We start from the raw sequence: 14392 nt of genomic DNA on the forward strand, positions 1-14392 counted from the left end.
GTCATTGTAGGGGAAACCGGGGGAATCCCGCGCACGCCGCTGTAGAAAAAACGACAACTAGTAATAGACAGATGTAAGGCTGGAAGTGTTGCATAAGCCATATGAAGTTTGCTCCAAAAGTTTGGAATAATTGCCGGCAGTCGTTAATCAATAACGAACATTTTAGTGCTAGATGGGTTTTTCATCTATCTTTTCGGCAATTTAATCGGTTGATAATTAGTAGTTGAATAGTCAGTGATTATTAAAAGCAGCTTGATTTTATTTCCACTTATCAGTGCACCTATAAGTGTTATCGCAAGCGATCACCAATAAAATGTAAGTACTTTTGCTAAAATAAATTTTTAGGTAAAAAACGGCTCCCGGGGAAATACCGCGCAAAAACAAAACAAACAATAACGCGCTGCGCGGTATTACCCCAAATGTACACTCTTCTTGTTTCCAGCCTTGAAAAGGCGTGAATGAGCATTGTATGGCAAGAGTTTTACACCCTTGCAATGAAGCAACAGCACAAGAGAGTATCCAAACGGTCACCCGTTCAATCGTCTAACGTCGCTTAACTTCGGTGATCTATCGGGCAAGGTGCCCATTAATGTGTTTTACTATACAGTATGAAATAAACTTATATTACTTATACATTGGTGCTACTGAAAACTTTTATTCTAAACTTTTCCAATACAAAATATATATATTATATTACTCAATTTATAGCTAGACAATAGCACAGAACGTGATTAAGTGGATGATGCAATTGTGCAACGCAATATTGCACAAGTGTATTGCGTAACTTGCGTAACTTGTTTGATAAAGTACGTAAGCAAAGCACTATATATATATATATATATATATATATATATATATATATATATATATATATATATATATATATATATATATATATATATATATATATATATATATATATATATAGATATAGATAGGCACACCATTTTCGTAAATATCTTATCCAGTGTTATATTGTGATATCAGTAACAATAGCTGTGATAATATTTAATCCAGGAATCAGAACGTCTAGATATACAGTTAGTTTTTCTAGTTTAATATTTGTAATTCTGCATTATTGCAAGTAAGGAGTAAGATCGACGCATAATCTGAAACAAACAAAGCAGAGATATTTGAAGATACTGATGACTATACTGATGTAATTTTAAACAAATGTTCTGAGAGCTATCTTTTATTTATAGAGTAATTTTATGGAACTAAGTAATTATATGGACTTCAGTAATTATACGGAGATAAGTAATTATTAGGACCTTAGTAACTATATGGATTTAAGTAATTACATGGCCACACAGTAACCCTATGGTACATAGTAATTGTATGAATATAAGTATTTATATGACCACAGTAATCCTATGGATACAGTAATAATTGTATGCCGCTTAAATTTCACCCACTTTCATTTTGTATGGACCTACGTAGACCTTAAGACAGCATTCATGACCTTACATTTGTTCTCCTACTGATATCGAAGACTCCTGCTGCCAGAGTCATCTGCTTCCACTTCTGTTAGTCTGGAGACTACCTTTCTACCTGTTTACAAGTCCTAATTTCGATACACATGGTACTCCTTTATTTTACAATTTTTGAGACAACAGTTTAATATCTCTGTAAATTATTACTATTTATCCCATATATTATAGTCAAAATTACATTTCAGTTAACGTTATAAGTTATAATTTGATTCAAGCAGTATACTTTTACTTTGTTATGATATTTTATATGAAAATTATTAACACGTATTCATTCTTGAAGGTTTTTGTACACGACATGTTTCGAAACATCATCGTATTGATACATACATAAATTTCATCTGTTTTTATATTAAGTAGTATAGTTACAGTTAGTACAAAGAAGAATACAGTTACTAAATTTGAATTTATTTAAAATAACTTACAGTTTTATTGGGATAATTGAAACTAACCTGTACTTGTGTTCGTTTTTTTTAAATAAATGTTTAAGGTAGGACAGTTATCTCTGAGTTTTATTCTTGATAAACATAATAGACCCTTATTGCTGTTGATTACTTTATTCTAGCTATTTTGTGATAAAATATTTTTCATTTTGGTTTCTTACTTTACCTCTTTCATAAACAAAGTACGTGGCGCCCTTTTTACTGTCTTTGACCATATCTATATAAATACTTGACATCAATATTAAAATCTTTGCAGCCTAAATATTATCATTTTTTATATTTAATAACCTTAGAAAGTCACCACAAGCCAGAAGCCTTACCTACGAACCCAGCTCTCCTCTAACCCTGAGCAACGAATACTTTTTTCTTTCTGTTTGGGTAATGACAGAAAAGTCGTCACACAAATAGAAGAATAAAGAATATACTTTATTCTAGCTATTTTGTGATAAAATATTTCTAAAATGTAATTTTTGAAATATGGAACAATTAATTTGGTTTCTATTAAAAATGCTAAAAGATTATCTTAATTATCAAGCCCATAATAAATGCGGCCTTGACTCCGACCGAGCAACAGTAGAAAATCCTATCCAAATCTAACCGGGCGCTAGCTTCTCTGCAGCGGTGTCTGAGAGACATTAAAAAAGTCAATAAATAATTGTTATTTTGATTATCATATTATTTTCTGTCTTTACACCACTAGCAACGCTTAAAACTTCTTGAATTTAGCATGCGGACCAGTAGCGGTTATAGTCTTCTATCTAACCATGCATCCGCTTTGACGTAGTCCCGCCATAAGATTTAGGTTTTTGGTGAGGTTGTCTCTGCCATCTCCCATACGCCATCTGTCTATGTGACATGACACAGACAGAAGATGATGCCTGGTATGATAAAAAGAGTAATCGCATCCGGCACTGTTATATGTCTTGGTGCAATTCTCTGGCCGCGATTAGTGACTATACTGTATACTTACGAAAGCAAATGTGTCCAAAGATAAATCAAACAATTTTCCAGCTCTTATAACGAAAGGTCTTTTTCCATATTCCATCAGTGTTATTAGTGCTCGCTTACTCTTAAGGTCAAGATTAATCCAGTTTGTGATATATAGGTCGGAATTAAAGAACAAAGTCTGAAAAATATTATTAATTATTTACCATATAAATGTTTAATTCTGTTAGGGATGAAAGGTGATATCTATTAAAATAAAAGTTAGTCTGGCACCATAATATAAAATGGTGTAGAGCTTGGATAGGACAAGGTGTCCGAGAATCGAGCTTCGGTTAGTAAAATGGAGGCAATGTTGTGCAATTTAATGCTGATTCCACCTTAAAAATTTCAAAATTATAAAACCCTCCGAAGATTTTTGGACTAAACCAAATATTTGGATTTTTTTTTTATTTTTTATGACTCTCTTTGTAAGACTATGTCAAAATAAATCTTACATTCTCATTGATACATTTTTTGTTGTACAATATGATGTTTTCGAATAAGTACAATATGTCATTAATTTTAATACCTTAGAAGCTCTTAAATTTCGCAATAAAAAATGAAATCCAGGGACGTATTTAGAAAGAAAGGTGATAATGTCACCTCAAAGACGAAACGTCGGTTTGAAAATCCAATAAAATCATCTTAGTACAAAATATACAGACCGGACCACCGTAGTAGTAACATAGGCAGAACCGGACGAATTAGCGTATACCCGTCCGCTGGATAAAAAGCAGGCGAAAAAATGCGATAAAATAAAAATAGGTAGATATGTGATAAGAGCTTACTTCGGGTTTCTCTTATTATCGATTCTGAACCGTCCTAGAACTGTGATGCGTATGCGCAGAAGGAAATATGAAGACATTATTTTATTTGCGCATGCGCTGCAGAGTTCTAGGTATAGAATCGGTAATAACAAGAACCAGAACAAAGCTAAGAATATTTCAGAATTTGTATTTATTCGTGTTTTAATAGTTTAAACGAATACATAGATTCTCGCGACAGTTCTCGTGTAAGTAAAATAATGGATGTTTACGAAGTTCGTGAGAAAATTCAAATTGTAAAATGGTATTTCCAAAATAGGTCTTATCGGAATATACAATTTTTCCACAAACTTTTGTAAACAGGCCAATTCCATCTTTACCTACTGTATCAAGAGTTATTAATAATTTTGAAACACATGAGTACGTGTTCCCACAAAAACACAAAAAGCCTGATGTGTTGATTAATGAAGAACAGGAGTTAAATCAAGTGTTCATTTGTGCTACCGCGGATCAACATCCCACGTTTTCAAGTCAAATACAATACTCCAAGCAAAATACAATACTCCGTGTCGTATGTGGTGAACAACCCTGTATAATAATTGATATTTAATTTTTACCTCATTATATATTAGTGATCCAGCATAACAGTACATAAAAACTTCTGAAGTAGTAGTTATTAGAGTGATTATTATGTACAGAAATCTATAGGAAAGTGGCTCGACCTAAAAATATTGTTAGTCAGATATTTATTCAAAAAATAACTATTTACTAAGTTAATTATATTAACGCTGTATTCCGTTGTAAATAATGTTAACCAGGTTGGTAAGCTAGGGTAATAATCGGTTTCTTAAATTTAAAAAAAATATAGAACAGTTTGATAAAATAGTAAAAAATTCCGCCAATAACTTATTTATAACTTATTTCTGTTCTACAAACACAAATATCCCCCTTTAGAACATAATGGCAAACTATGGCATCTATAATGGCAAAAAGTGGGAATAAAACCTTAGATTAGAAGTGCTACATGAGTGCTACCAGTCCTTAAAATGTGTATCAATTTTTGCTGTTTGGCGTCACACCATATTCTAAATATATATCTATGTTGCCGTTGTAACCCCAATGCAATGGTTCTAATCTCATATCTTTTAAATTTTAAAACGATAAAATATATATGTGTACTTGCCAGAGTTAGTTGGAAACACTGTACGCAGATTAGTAACACACTAATTCCAAATTGCAAAAAAATAGCTATAGAATAAGCATCTTCTATATCCAGTACAAACCTACAATAATAAATTTAATTAGTTAAAAAAAGTGGCGAACTTTTAAAAATTCTGTATTTCGAAGGCGACTGTAACAAAATATCAAGTGTGTTATATTTTTGGAAAGGTAATTTTAAGGCCGTTTTAGTTTATTAAAAATAAACAGATTGTCCTAAATAAAAATGTTTTTTTGGTTGATAATTCTTAAATTATTAATTTTAAAAAAATTATACTTAAACAATTAAGTTCTACGTAAAAAGATGCTTTGGAAATTATTTCATAATAAATTTTAGAAAAAAACTTTTTTAAAAACAAGCTTTTATTTAAATACACTAAAAAGAAAAAAATTAACTTTTTCTTTAAAACTTTTATTATGAACTTCTAACGTCATTACACAGTTTTATATGATATAAAAGCTTGTCGCGAGTGTACAGTTGCACTCATCAAAATCTGGTACAACTTGTAATTCCTTGTCTAGTGGTCTACACAAACTTTGAAAATGAGACAGGGTAGACACGGGATTTAGTTAATTTACTTGTTTATCGATGTAGAGAAATCTCGCGACAAGCTTTTATATAATATAAAATTGTGTAATGACGTTGTAAGTTCATAATAAAAGTTTTAAAGAAAAAGTGTATTTTTTTCTTTTTAGTGTATTTAAATAAAAGCTTGTTTTTAAAAAAGTTTTTTTCTAAAATTTATTTTCAACTTTTTAGTTATGCTGGTTTCTCAGTGCCACACACTTAATCTCAATTTTTTTCTTAAATAACTCCCTACGGGCATCCTAATAATATGTATGTATATCGATTTTCATTAAAAAAGGAGAACTTAAAAAAAAACGACAGCTGTCAAATTTGACAGTCCAAAGGTGAGAAATAAAATGAGAACCGACTAATGGGGTAGGGAGCTTCCTTAACGAAATTTAAAGAAAAATCTTATTAAACACATGCAAAAAAATTAATTTGGATAGTTTAGTTTGTTTAGAAACTTTTTTATTTCTTGTATTTTTTTGATAAAACTCACCGATTTGAAATTAAAAAATAAAATGTAAAGCATTACATGTCAGGACAAAAAGCATTTTCTGATAAAGAATCTAGTGGGCTGCTGTAATTTTTTTAGGAAAAAATCTAGTCGGCCGCTGTTACTTTTTAGGATGTTCCTAATATTATTTTATTTGACATTAATCTACTGCAATACGTTATTATCTAGATGATTATTATTATCGTTATTATCACTAGATTCTTAATCTAAAAATGTTTTTTGTGCTGACATGTAATGCTTTACATTTTATTTTTTAATTTCAAATCAGTGAGTTTTATCAAAGAAACACAAGAGATAAAAAAGTTTCCAAACAAACTAAACTATCCATTTGCATGTGTTTGATAAGATTTTTCTTTAAATTTCGATAACAAGAATGATAGAGGTAGTTTATTTCAACCCCTTCCACTCATTTTAAAAAAGTGAAAAAATTACCAGAAAGTGTGTTTTCACAACAGTAATGCTTCCATAAAATTTCATTAGTCTATCTCTCTTTGTTTTCAAGATAAAAAATAAAATCATTAATTTTCCGCCATCTTTGTACCGCGATATCTCCCTAATGGTTGACTTTTGACCCAACGTTTATAAAGCAAACTACCCTTTATTTTGAACAAGGCATCACCCCCTAAAGTTTTTCGCATTTGTTTTGAAACACCCGGTATATCGATTTTTATCAAAATTGGACAACTTTGAAATTTTTTTGCCAGCTGTCAAATTTGACAGCTCAAATTTGTTTCTTTCATTTTAGCCCATGGCCATCCTATATATCGATTTTAATCAAAATCGGAAAACTTTGAATTTTTTTTGACAGCTGTCAAATTTGACAGCTCAATTTTTTTTTCATTTTAGCCCGTGGCCATCCTATATATAGATTTTTATCAAAATCGGACAACTTTGAATTTTTTTTGACAGCTGTCAAATTTGACAATAAGATAGTCATTACATTTTTACATTTATCTCTAGATCAAAGAGAACTTACTTTTTAATCATTCCATATCGATAAACACATTGCGAAATCTTCCCATACACTAATTTGTCCTTCAAAGTGTCTCTATTTTCTCGTTCGAAACTCGTCAAGGTCTCGTGCTCAGCGCCAAGTTTTTCTTCGGCGAACTCTTCCAAATTCGCCATCGTGTCCTTAATTATACGCACTTGAACGGCCGCTTGATATATTAAGCCCGTTATTAAGGTGTCAAGAGCAGAGTTGCAAAAAACCGTGTTTGTTGCACCTAAAATTATATTGCACGACTTACTTGCTAGCAAGGACGTAGATAAGGGGGGGGGGGGTACTGGGGGACAGTACCCCCCCTGACGCTTAACGAGATACGAGAATTGAAATAGTCATTGACTATGAAAGGATTTTTTTAAATTAATATCCGACATATAAGAACACTTTGTATGCTTTTTATTATGTTGATTTATCGTTTATAATATGTTCGACCTAATTAAAAGCATACAAAGTGTTCTTATTGACCAGGACAGATTAGTGGGGTTAACTCTAATCAATATCCATAAAGATATTGAAATAAATGTTGATGCTGTTATTGATAGGTTTTCCAAACAGCGTACTAGAAAACTTGATTTTGTTTTGTAGTTTTATTTATAGTTTATAGTTTTTATAGTTTTTTTTGATAGTTTAGAGTTTTTTATTTATAGTTTATAGAAAATTAACTAATAAACGTCGTTGTTTCATTTTTGTTTATGTTATTTACAAATCTATATTTGTTTTTATATATTTTTGAAGACAAAAAAATCGCCGTCGTTTTAATTCGACAAAAAAATTCCGACGGTGATTTTTTTGCGGCTTAATCATAGTACCACCCCCATAGCTTACACCTATCTACGCCCCTGCTTGCTAGGCGTTCGGCTTAATTAGACTTCTTGCGAGCTATAATAATTTTCAACTTTCAGACGAGCGGAGGAGGGCAAAAAATGTACCGTGTTTTAAGTTGAAATGAAATATTTCTCTATAGTTGTAAGTAGGAACTTTACGTCGCGTCGGTCGGTAAACAGTATACATATACCTACAGCAGTGGAGGATTAAGAGAGGGGGGGGGGCGGAAGGGGCGGTGCGCCCCGGGCGCCGTCTTTAAGGTCTCCGAATCTTAATAAGTAATTTTTTATTCAACTGGCAAACAAGTCAATATGTGTTATAAAGTAGTTATAAAGCAGTAGTTATAAAGCAGTAGTTATAAAGCAGTTTGTAGGTGGATTGTGCAAACCATACGTATACGCGAACTATAAACAGTATAAATGGAAGCAGATATTTACTTAATTATCAATTATGAGGCCCCAGTAATTGTCAATGGCATTTTGTATTTAGGAAATTAATCAATCAAGGGGTAATTTTCTTTGTTTAAAATATAAAATAATTATTATTTTTTATATATTTTGAGACTGAATTTATTTATTTTAGCTTTTAAGTTGTTTTTCAATGGTTTCATTATTTCTTTTTACTGAATAAACATTTTAAATTACAACCAATGCACAGCATATCTTGTATTCTAGCTTCATTGCTGATGATGAACAGTGAAGTCTAGTATAACGGGGGCCACGGGCCTGAGACAGCGAAGAGGCCCCTCGGATCTTGGAGCACTAACAAAATCGCGATATTTTGTCGCGGTATTTCCCTGAAAGCATTTTTAAGAAAAAAATATTTAAAATTTTTGGACGAAAAAAAGTACCTGCCAAGAAAATTTGTACGGCCTAAAAGTCAAATTTAGTGATTATCACAGCCCCTGTGACATAAAGAAAAGACATGTGGCTATCTATTTCAAAAATTAAATTGTTCAAATGTCATGTAATAATGGCGGTAGCTGTCATGGAATTGAGCGATTAAAAAATTATCATAAATATTTTTTTTTCAAATGGAAACCCACTTTTTTTAATTTACTAGTAAAAAGGCTTTCCAATTCGTTACGTTTTAACTAGACATATTCCTATACCTAAAATAAATCATTATTAAGTTATTAAAGATTTAGTTTAAAAACGTATATTTTTCTCTAGCTTTAATCTAGCTTCCTTTCTCATTAAGTGTCAAACAGTCAGACAATTTATTTCCATCTAACAGAAAATGAATTATTTGAATTTCTTATATTATAACTACTTCTGCTAAAAAGTTTAACAAGTGTATTTATATAAATATATCTCCTATTTTCGTTCTTTAGTGATATCTAATAGTTGATATTTTAATAATATACCGTACGATCGAAAAATAAACAGCGCAAAGTTAGCTTGGAAGTGATGATCGCTAATACACTGTCATAGGCTACTGGTTATAATAACTGAATATAACTGAATATAACTAATAGAAATGGCGAAATTTTGACCGAATTCTGTGGACAGAATGAACTGAGAATAAACAACACATATTTTCGCCATAAAGAACAACACAAATACACCTTCTATGACAATAGAAACAATAAATCAATAATCGATTATATCATCACCAATCGAAGTTTCTTGCCTCAACAAATAATAGACATAAGAGTCTTATCCTCACCCAACATTGGAACAGATCACAAACTTGTGCTAGGAAAGATACGAATAGGTGCGCCGCTATCCAAAAAAAGACCATCGATAAAAACTGACAAATTCAATATAGAATCCCTGAAACACGAAAGCACTAAACAACTTTATTCAAACAGAGGCCAAACACATGTCACTCTTAACCCCATAGCACAGTTTGATACTCCTAACACAGCTTGGAACAAACTGAAAGAAAACATTTGCAAAGGTGCTAAAGAAGCTTTAGGAACACGTACTGTATCACACAATAGAAGACCGAACATTAAACCTTGGTTTACATTAGAAGACAAGAACATTACAAGGGAAAAGAAGGAAAAATACTTACAATACAAGAAATCTCCAACACCGGAGAACCGAAATATCTATACCGAAATAAGGAACAGGACTAATCATAGAGTACGAGACATTAAAGAAGAATATTGGCAGCGATTTAGAAGCGAAATGGAGGCGGATATGTACGGAGCACAAAAACGTATTTGGAAGATGTTGAGGGGTTTGAAACGAGAAACAAATGAAACAATACAACAAAGAACAATTGCAGAAGATACGTGGGAAAAATATTTCAGAGACTTATACGCAGAAACAGATGAACCAATGGAAGCACAAGAGACAAGCCAAAGAGATAATATAGAAGATCATGCGCAAATCACTTACAAGCAAGTAGAAGAGACAATAAGGAAACTTAAAAATAGAAAATCTCCTAATCAAGATAAGATACCAAACGAGCTAATAAAAACGCAGGCACGGCTATCATAGAGGAATACACAAAACTGTTTAACATTATATTACAACATAAGAAAATACCAGAAGAATGGAAACAAAGTATAACAATACCCATTTTTAAAAAGGGAGATAAACAGATCCAGCAAACTATAGAGGAATAACATTACTGAGCACCTCGCTAAAACTTCTGACTAAGATCATTGCGGACAAAATCTCCTCAATAGTGTCAATAAGCGAGGAACAACAAGGATTCCGAAGAAACCGATCAACTACCGATGCACTATTCATACTCAGGCAGCTAGTTGAAAAATCCTTAGAATATAACTCTCCAGCCTATGTATGTTTTATAGATTTGACAAAGGCCTTTGATAGAGTCCAACTAAAAGACATCATCACCATCTTGGAAAGCAGTAATGTCTCGAAAGAACTCACAGAACTTATCAAGGATTTAAACACAAACACAACAACCAAAATAAGAACAAATTTTACCTTAACGCAGCATCTTCGAACTACAACTGGTATTCGCCAAGGCGACAGTCTCAGCCCTCTGTTATTCAACACAATCATGGATTGATGAAAATGCCTGACAGGCAGAAAAACTTAACATGCAAATTTCCACAAATAAGACCAAATGCATGACCATTACAAAGGAGCCTCTACGGTGCAAATTGGTAATAAAAAACAAAACTATTGATCAGATAATGTCATTCGAATACCTCGGATGCAAAATTACAAGCTCAGGATTCCTGGAAGAAGAAGTAAGGAAACAAGCCAATAAAGCTGCCGCAATATCAGGACATCTTAAATATCCCATATGGAAAAACAAACATTTGAGTACAGAATGTAAGTCAAGAATATACAAAACCTGCATACGACCAGTGATGACATATGGTGCGGAAACCAGAGCTGAAACATCAGTAACAAAGAGAATCCTACGAACTACTGAAACGAAGACCTTAAGAATGATAACCGGATACACATTGAGGGACAGACAGAGAAATGTAGACATAAGAGAAAAGTGCCAAACAAACGACGTTGTCAGATGGATAAGGCAGAGATGAAGAGAATGGAACCAGCATGTCAATAGAATGGGCCCCGACAGAATGGCCATAATAATTCGCAACAACGTACCCCATGGCAGAAGACCTACTGGACGACCACCTAAACGTTGGCAAGACAGTTGGCAGTCAACCTCGCAAGAGTTGCTTAGACGAGGAGGAAACCGGAACTAAACAGGCGATACGCCTTCTAAAAGAAGAAGAAGAAGAAGGCTGCTGGTTAAAATCAAGAAAAATATACGCTTTAGAGCTAAATCTTAGATAACTTAAAAACGATTTATTTTTGGTACAGGAACATGTATAGTCAAAAAGTAACAAATTTTAAAAACGAAAGTAATAAAAGCCTTTTCACGAGTGAAATAAAAAAAGTGGATTTCAATTTTAAAAAAAAATGATTTATGATAATTTTTTATCGCACAATTCCATGACAGCTGCGGCCATTATTATATGACATTCGGACAATTTAGTTTTTGACACAGATAGCCACATGTCTTCTTTTTATGATACAGTGGCTGTGGAAATCACTAAATTTGACGTTTAGGTTATATACATATTTTTGATAGCCAGTTTTTTCCTAGAAAAATTATAAATATTTTTTTTTCTCAAAAACGGTTAACGTTAGGTATAGGGTGTTTAATATTAAAATTCATAAAATTTTACAGAGAATTTAAGTATGTAATAAAAAATGGGGTCGCCCATTTATAATAACAAAGTTGCTGTCAACTTCCGGTACTTCCGAAAGTGCCGTCATATTGAAAATATTTTTAATCGATATATCTCATTGTGAAACAATGATACTGTACCGACTTGTAACGTAGGCTCAGCCTGGTACACCCTGTATAAATACTTGAATTTTGTCAACCATTATACATACGTCATTTTAGAAAATGTGCTTTAGAAGTATATCATGATCTAAACAGACCGGGGGCCACATTTAGCTTTGCCGCCCAGGGCCACAATGCTTCGAACATATAGCTCTAGAGGACAAAAATGCAAAACTTCTCTTTTATTGTAGGCAATTTATTCAAACTAGGTTTATTTGACACAAATGATGAGTACTCTCATTGTACTAAATGATGATGTTCTTAGTCCCACGTTTATGAAAAAATAATTTATAAATAAAAAAATGTTGGAGCTGTGTTCCATCTAATGAAATTATAATTTATAGTATGAAAACGGTGTAAGTACTCGTATTAAATAAATCCCTGTGATTTAATTATAAGTATCCCTTGGGTTATAATTATAAGTAATTGGGATAATTATAAGTATCCCAAAATATATAAACTATATAAAGTTGGGATAATTATAAGTATCCCTTAATTATAAGTATATACTTGGGAGTATCCCATAAATCCCAGTGATTTAATTGTAAGTATTAATTAAATCCCTGTGAAAAAGAATTGAAATAACATTAGAACATGATTCCTACAATATAAGCCTAATATAAGATAAAAATGTTTTTCTTTAATGAAAAAGAAACATTAATGATATACTTAATTAAAAAAAAACTTAAGATACTATAAATTTACTTTAGGACAACAAAATGCATAGATCGTAACTACTCTGATTCAGAAGAATCACTGCTGACAGAATCTTCCAAATTTATAGTATCCAAATCACAGGTAGATGAAATATCCTCACATATAAGATATTTCTGTACATCATTTTCTAATATGTTACTTTTTTCGTTGTTACTGTTCTTTTGTTGGTATGAGGGGTCTGGATGTTAATAGTTATCTCTTTAATAGACCATATCCATATATTATTTTTTCCTTTTCTTGGGTATGAGGTTTTATAATAAATTGAAAGATGGAAACTTTTTTTATGCGACGTTTCGCTCCAACATAGTGGGCTTTTTCAGGCACAAGTGGTGTCTCATTTGACTGGAAGGTTCATCAATATCTAATAAAGAACACATTTTTTGAAATACAAATAATTTTGAGTTCTTGTGCTTATGATCAAGCCAAGTATTAACCAGATCGGCATTGCTGATCAATTTTACTCTATCTGAAAAGTATTATAAAATAAAGTTCGTCGCAAGCAGACGCAGGTGAACTATACAAAATTTAAAAGTGTATGAATATGACAACAAAAATATTCAATAAATACGATATGTTTTGATATGTTCTTTTAAATGCCTTTTTGAAGTTTGAAAACGTAAATTTTTTATACCCATTTCAGAATCATCTTAAAAAATAAATAAAAACTAAACAATCACGAACCTGTTTAGAAATAAATTTAAGTACATACCTTGTTTAACAATATCCATAGTGGCTTTCAATTAAGTACGTACCGTTTAACTCCATATACAGAACTACTATGAATGTTATGATTTTCACTGAATTAAGATAATGATCGCAAAATTTATTTTTAGTGAAAATATTTGCTAACAAAAAACGCTGTTTATAGAAAATAATATATAGGATGGTTGAACATCGCTATAAGTATAAAATTACATATTCAGATATTAGTAAATTTTAACTATTTTTTTTCGATTTTTGTCCATGGGACGAAGCACTGTGCGGGCCCCCGACAGGCTTAGTCCGCCTCTGTAACAATACCTAAAAATATCAGGAGATGTGTCAAATAGTACACTGCGGTGTTTTGGAACGGATCGAATGGTAACCAAATCGACACTGGAAACTTTCTGTGCATTGATAGGAGTGATTTCAATGACCAAGCGCTTAGGGTAGCACAGCAAGAAATAACAAACCATAAATAGATTTTCTTGCATATTATCGATGCCTTAACCACCATCTGTCTTTGACTTGGATGATATTCATTAAAAATTTGACTGTTTAACCATTCCATTGTTATTTTGATTGATTGAGGATGCCGTCGTATATGAAAATATTTCAGTATATTAATGCCCATTTCTGATACGGTCATTACTGAATCGGCTATCTCAACCAAGGTAACTTCGTGGTTTACTATCAAATAAACTATGCCTAAAAATATAAAATGCAGTGGAAACATAAAAAATAAGAACTGAGCAAACTTATACAGTGTGGCCCATCGAAAACGTTCCGCAAGGCATAACGACCAGGGTAATTTTTTTTCAGAAAATTCAAAAACATGTCAATTCTGTTTGTGTTTTTTAAT

General features: G+C 32.0%; 2 protein-coding genes across 2 annotated transcripts; one reads left to right on the forward strand and one right to left on the reverse strand.

Annotated features, from left to right (window-relative positions):
* Positions 1-951: 951 nt before the first annotated feature.
* Positions 952-8475, reverse strand: LOC115878432 (odorant receptor Or1-like). Its single transcript, XM_030894941.1, has 6 exons — positions 8460-8475; positions 6961-7210; positions 4865-4964; positions 4299-4403; positions 2904-3059; positions 952-1109 (listed from the first exon to the last, which is right to left on the reverse strand). The coding sequence occupies exons 1-6, from the start codon at positions 8473-8475 to the stop codon at positions 1056-1058; spliced, it is 681 nt and encodes a 226-aa protein (XP_030750801.1). The 3' UTR covers positions 952-1055.
* A 749-nt stretch (positions 8476-9224) lies between these two features.
* LOC115878433 lies at positions 9225-10265 on the forward strand. Its single transcript, XM_030894942.1, has 2 exons — positions 9225-9241; positions 9293-10265. The coding sequence occupies exons 1-2, from the start codon at positions 9225-9227 to the stop codon at positions 10263-10265; spliced, it is 990 nt and encodes a 329-aa protein (XP_030750802.1).
* The last annotated feature ends 4127 nt before the right edge of the window (positions 10266-14392 follow it).

The sequence above is a fragment of the Sitophilus oryzae genome, unplaced genomic scaffold, assembly GCF_002938485.1.
Source record: "Sitophilus oryzae breed Bouriz unplaced genomic scaffold, Soryzae_2.0 scaffold_1512_pilon_pilon, whole genome shotgun sequence".
NCBI classification, from domain to species: domain Eukaryota; kingdom Metazoa; phylum Arthropoda; class Insecta; order Coleoptera; family Curculionidae; genus Sitophilus; species Sitophilus oryzae.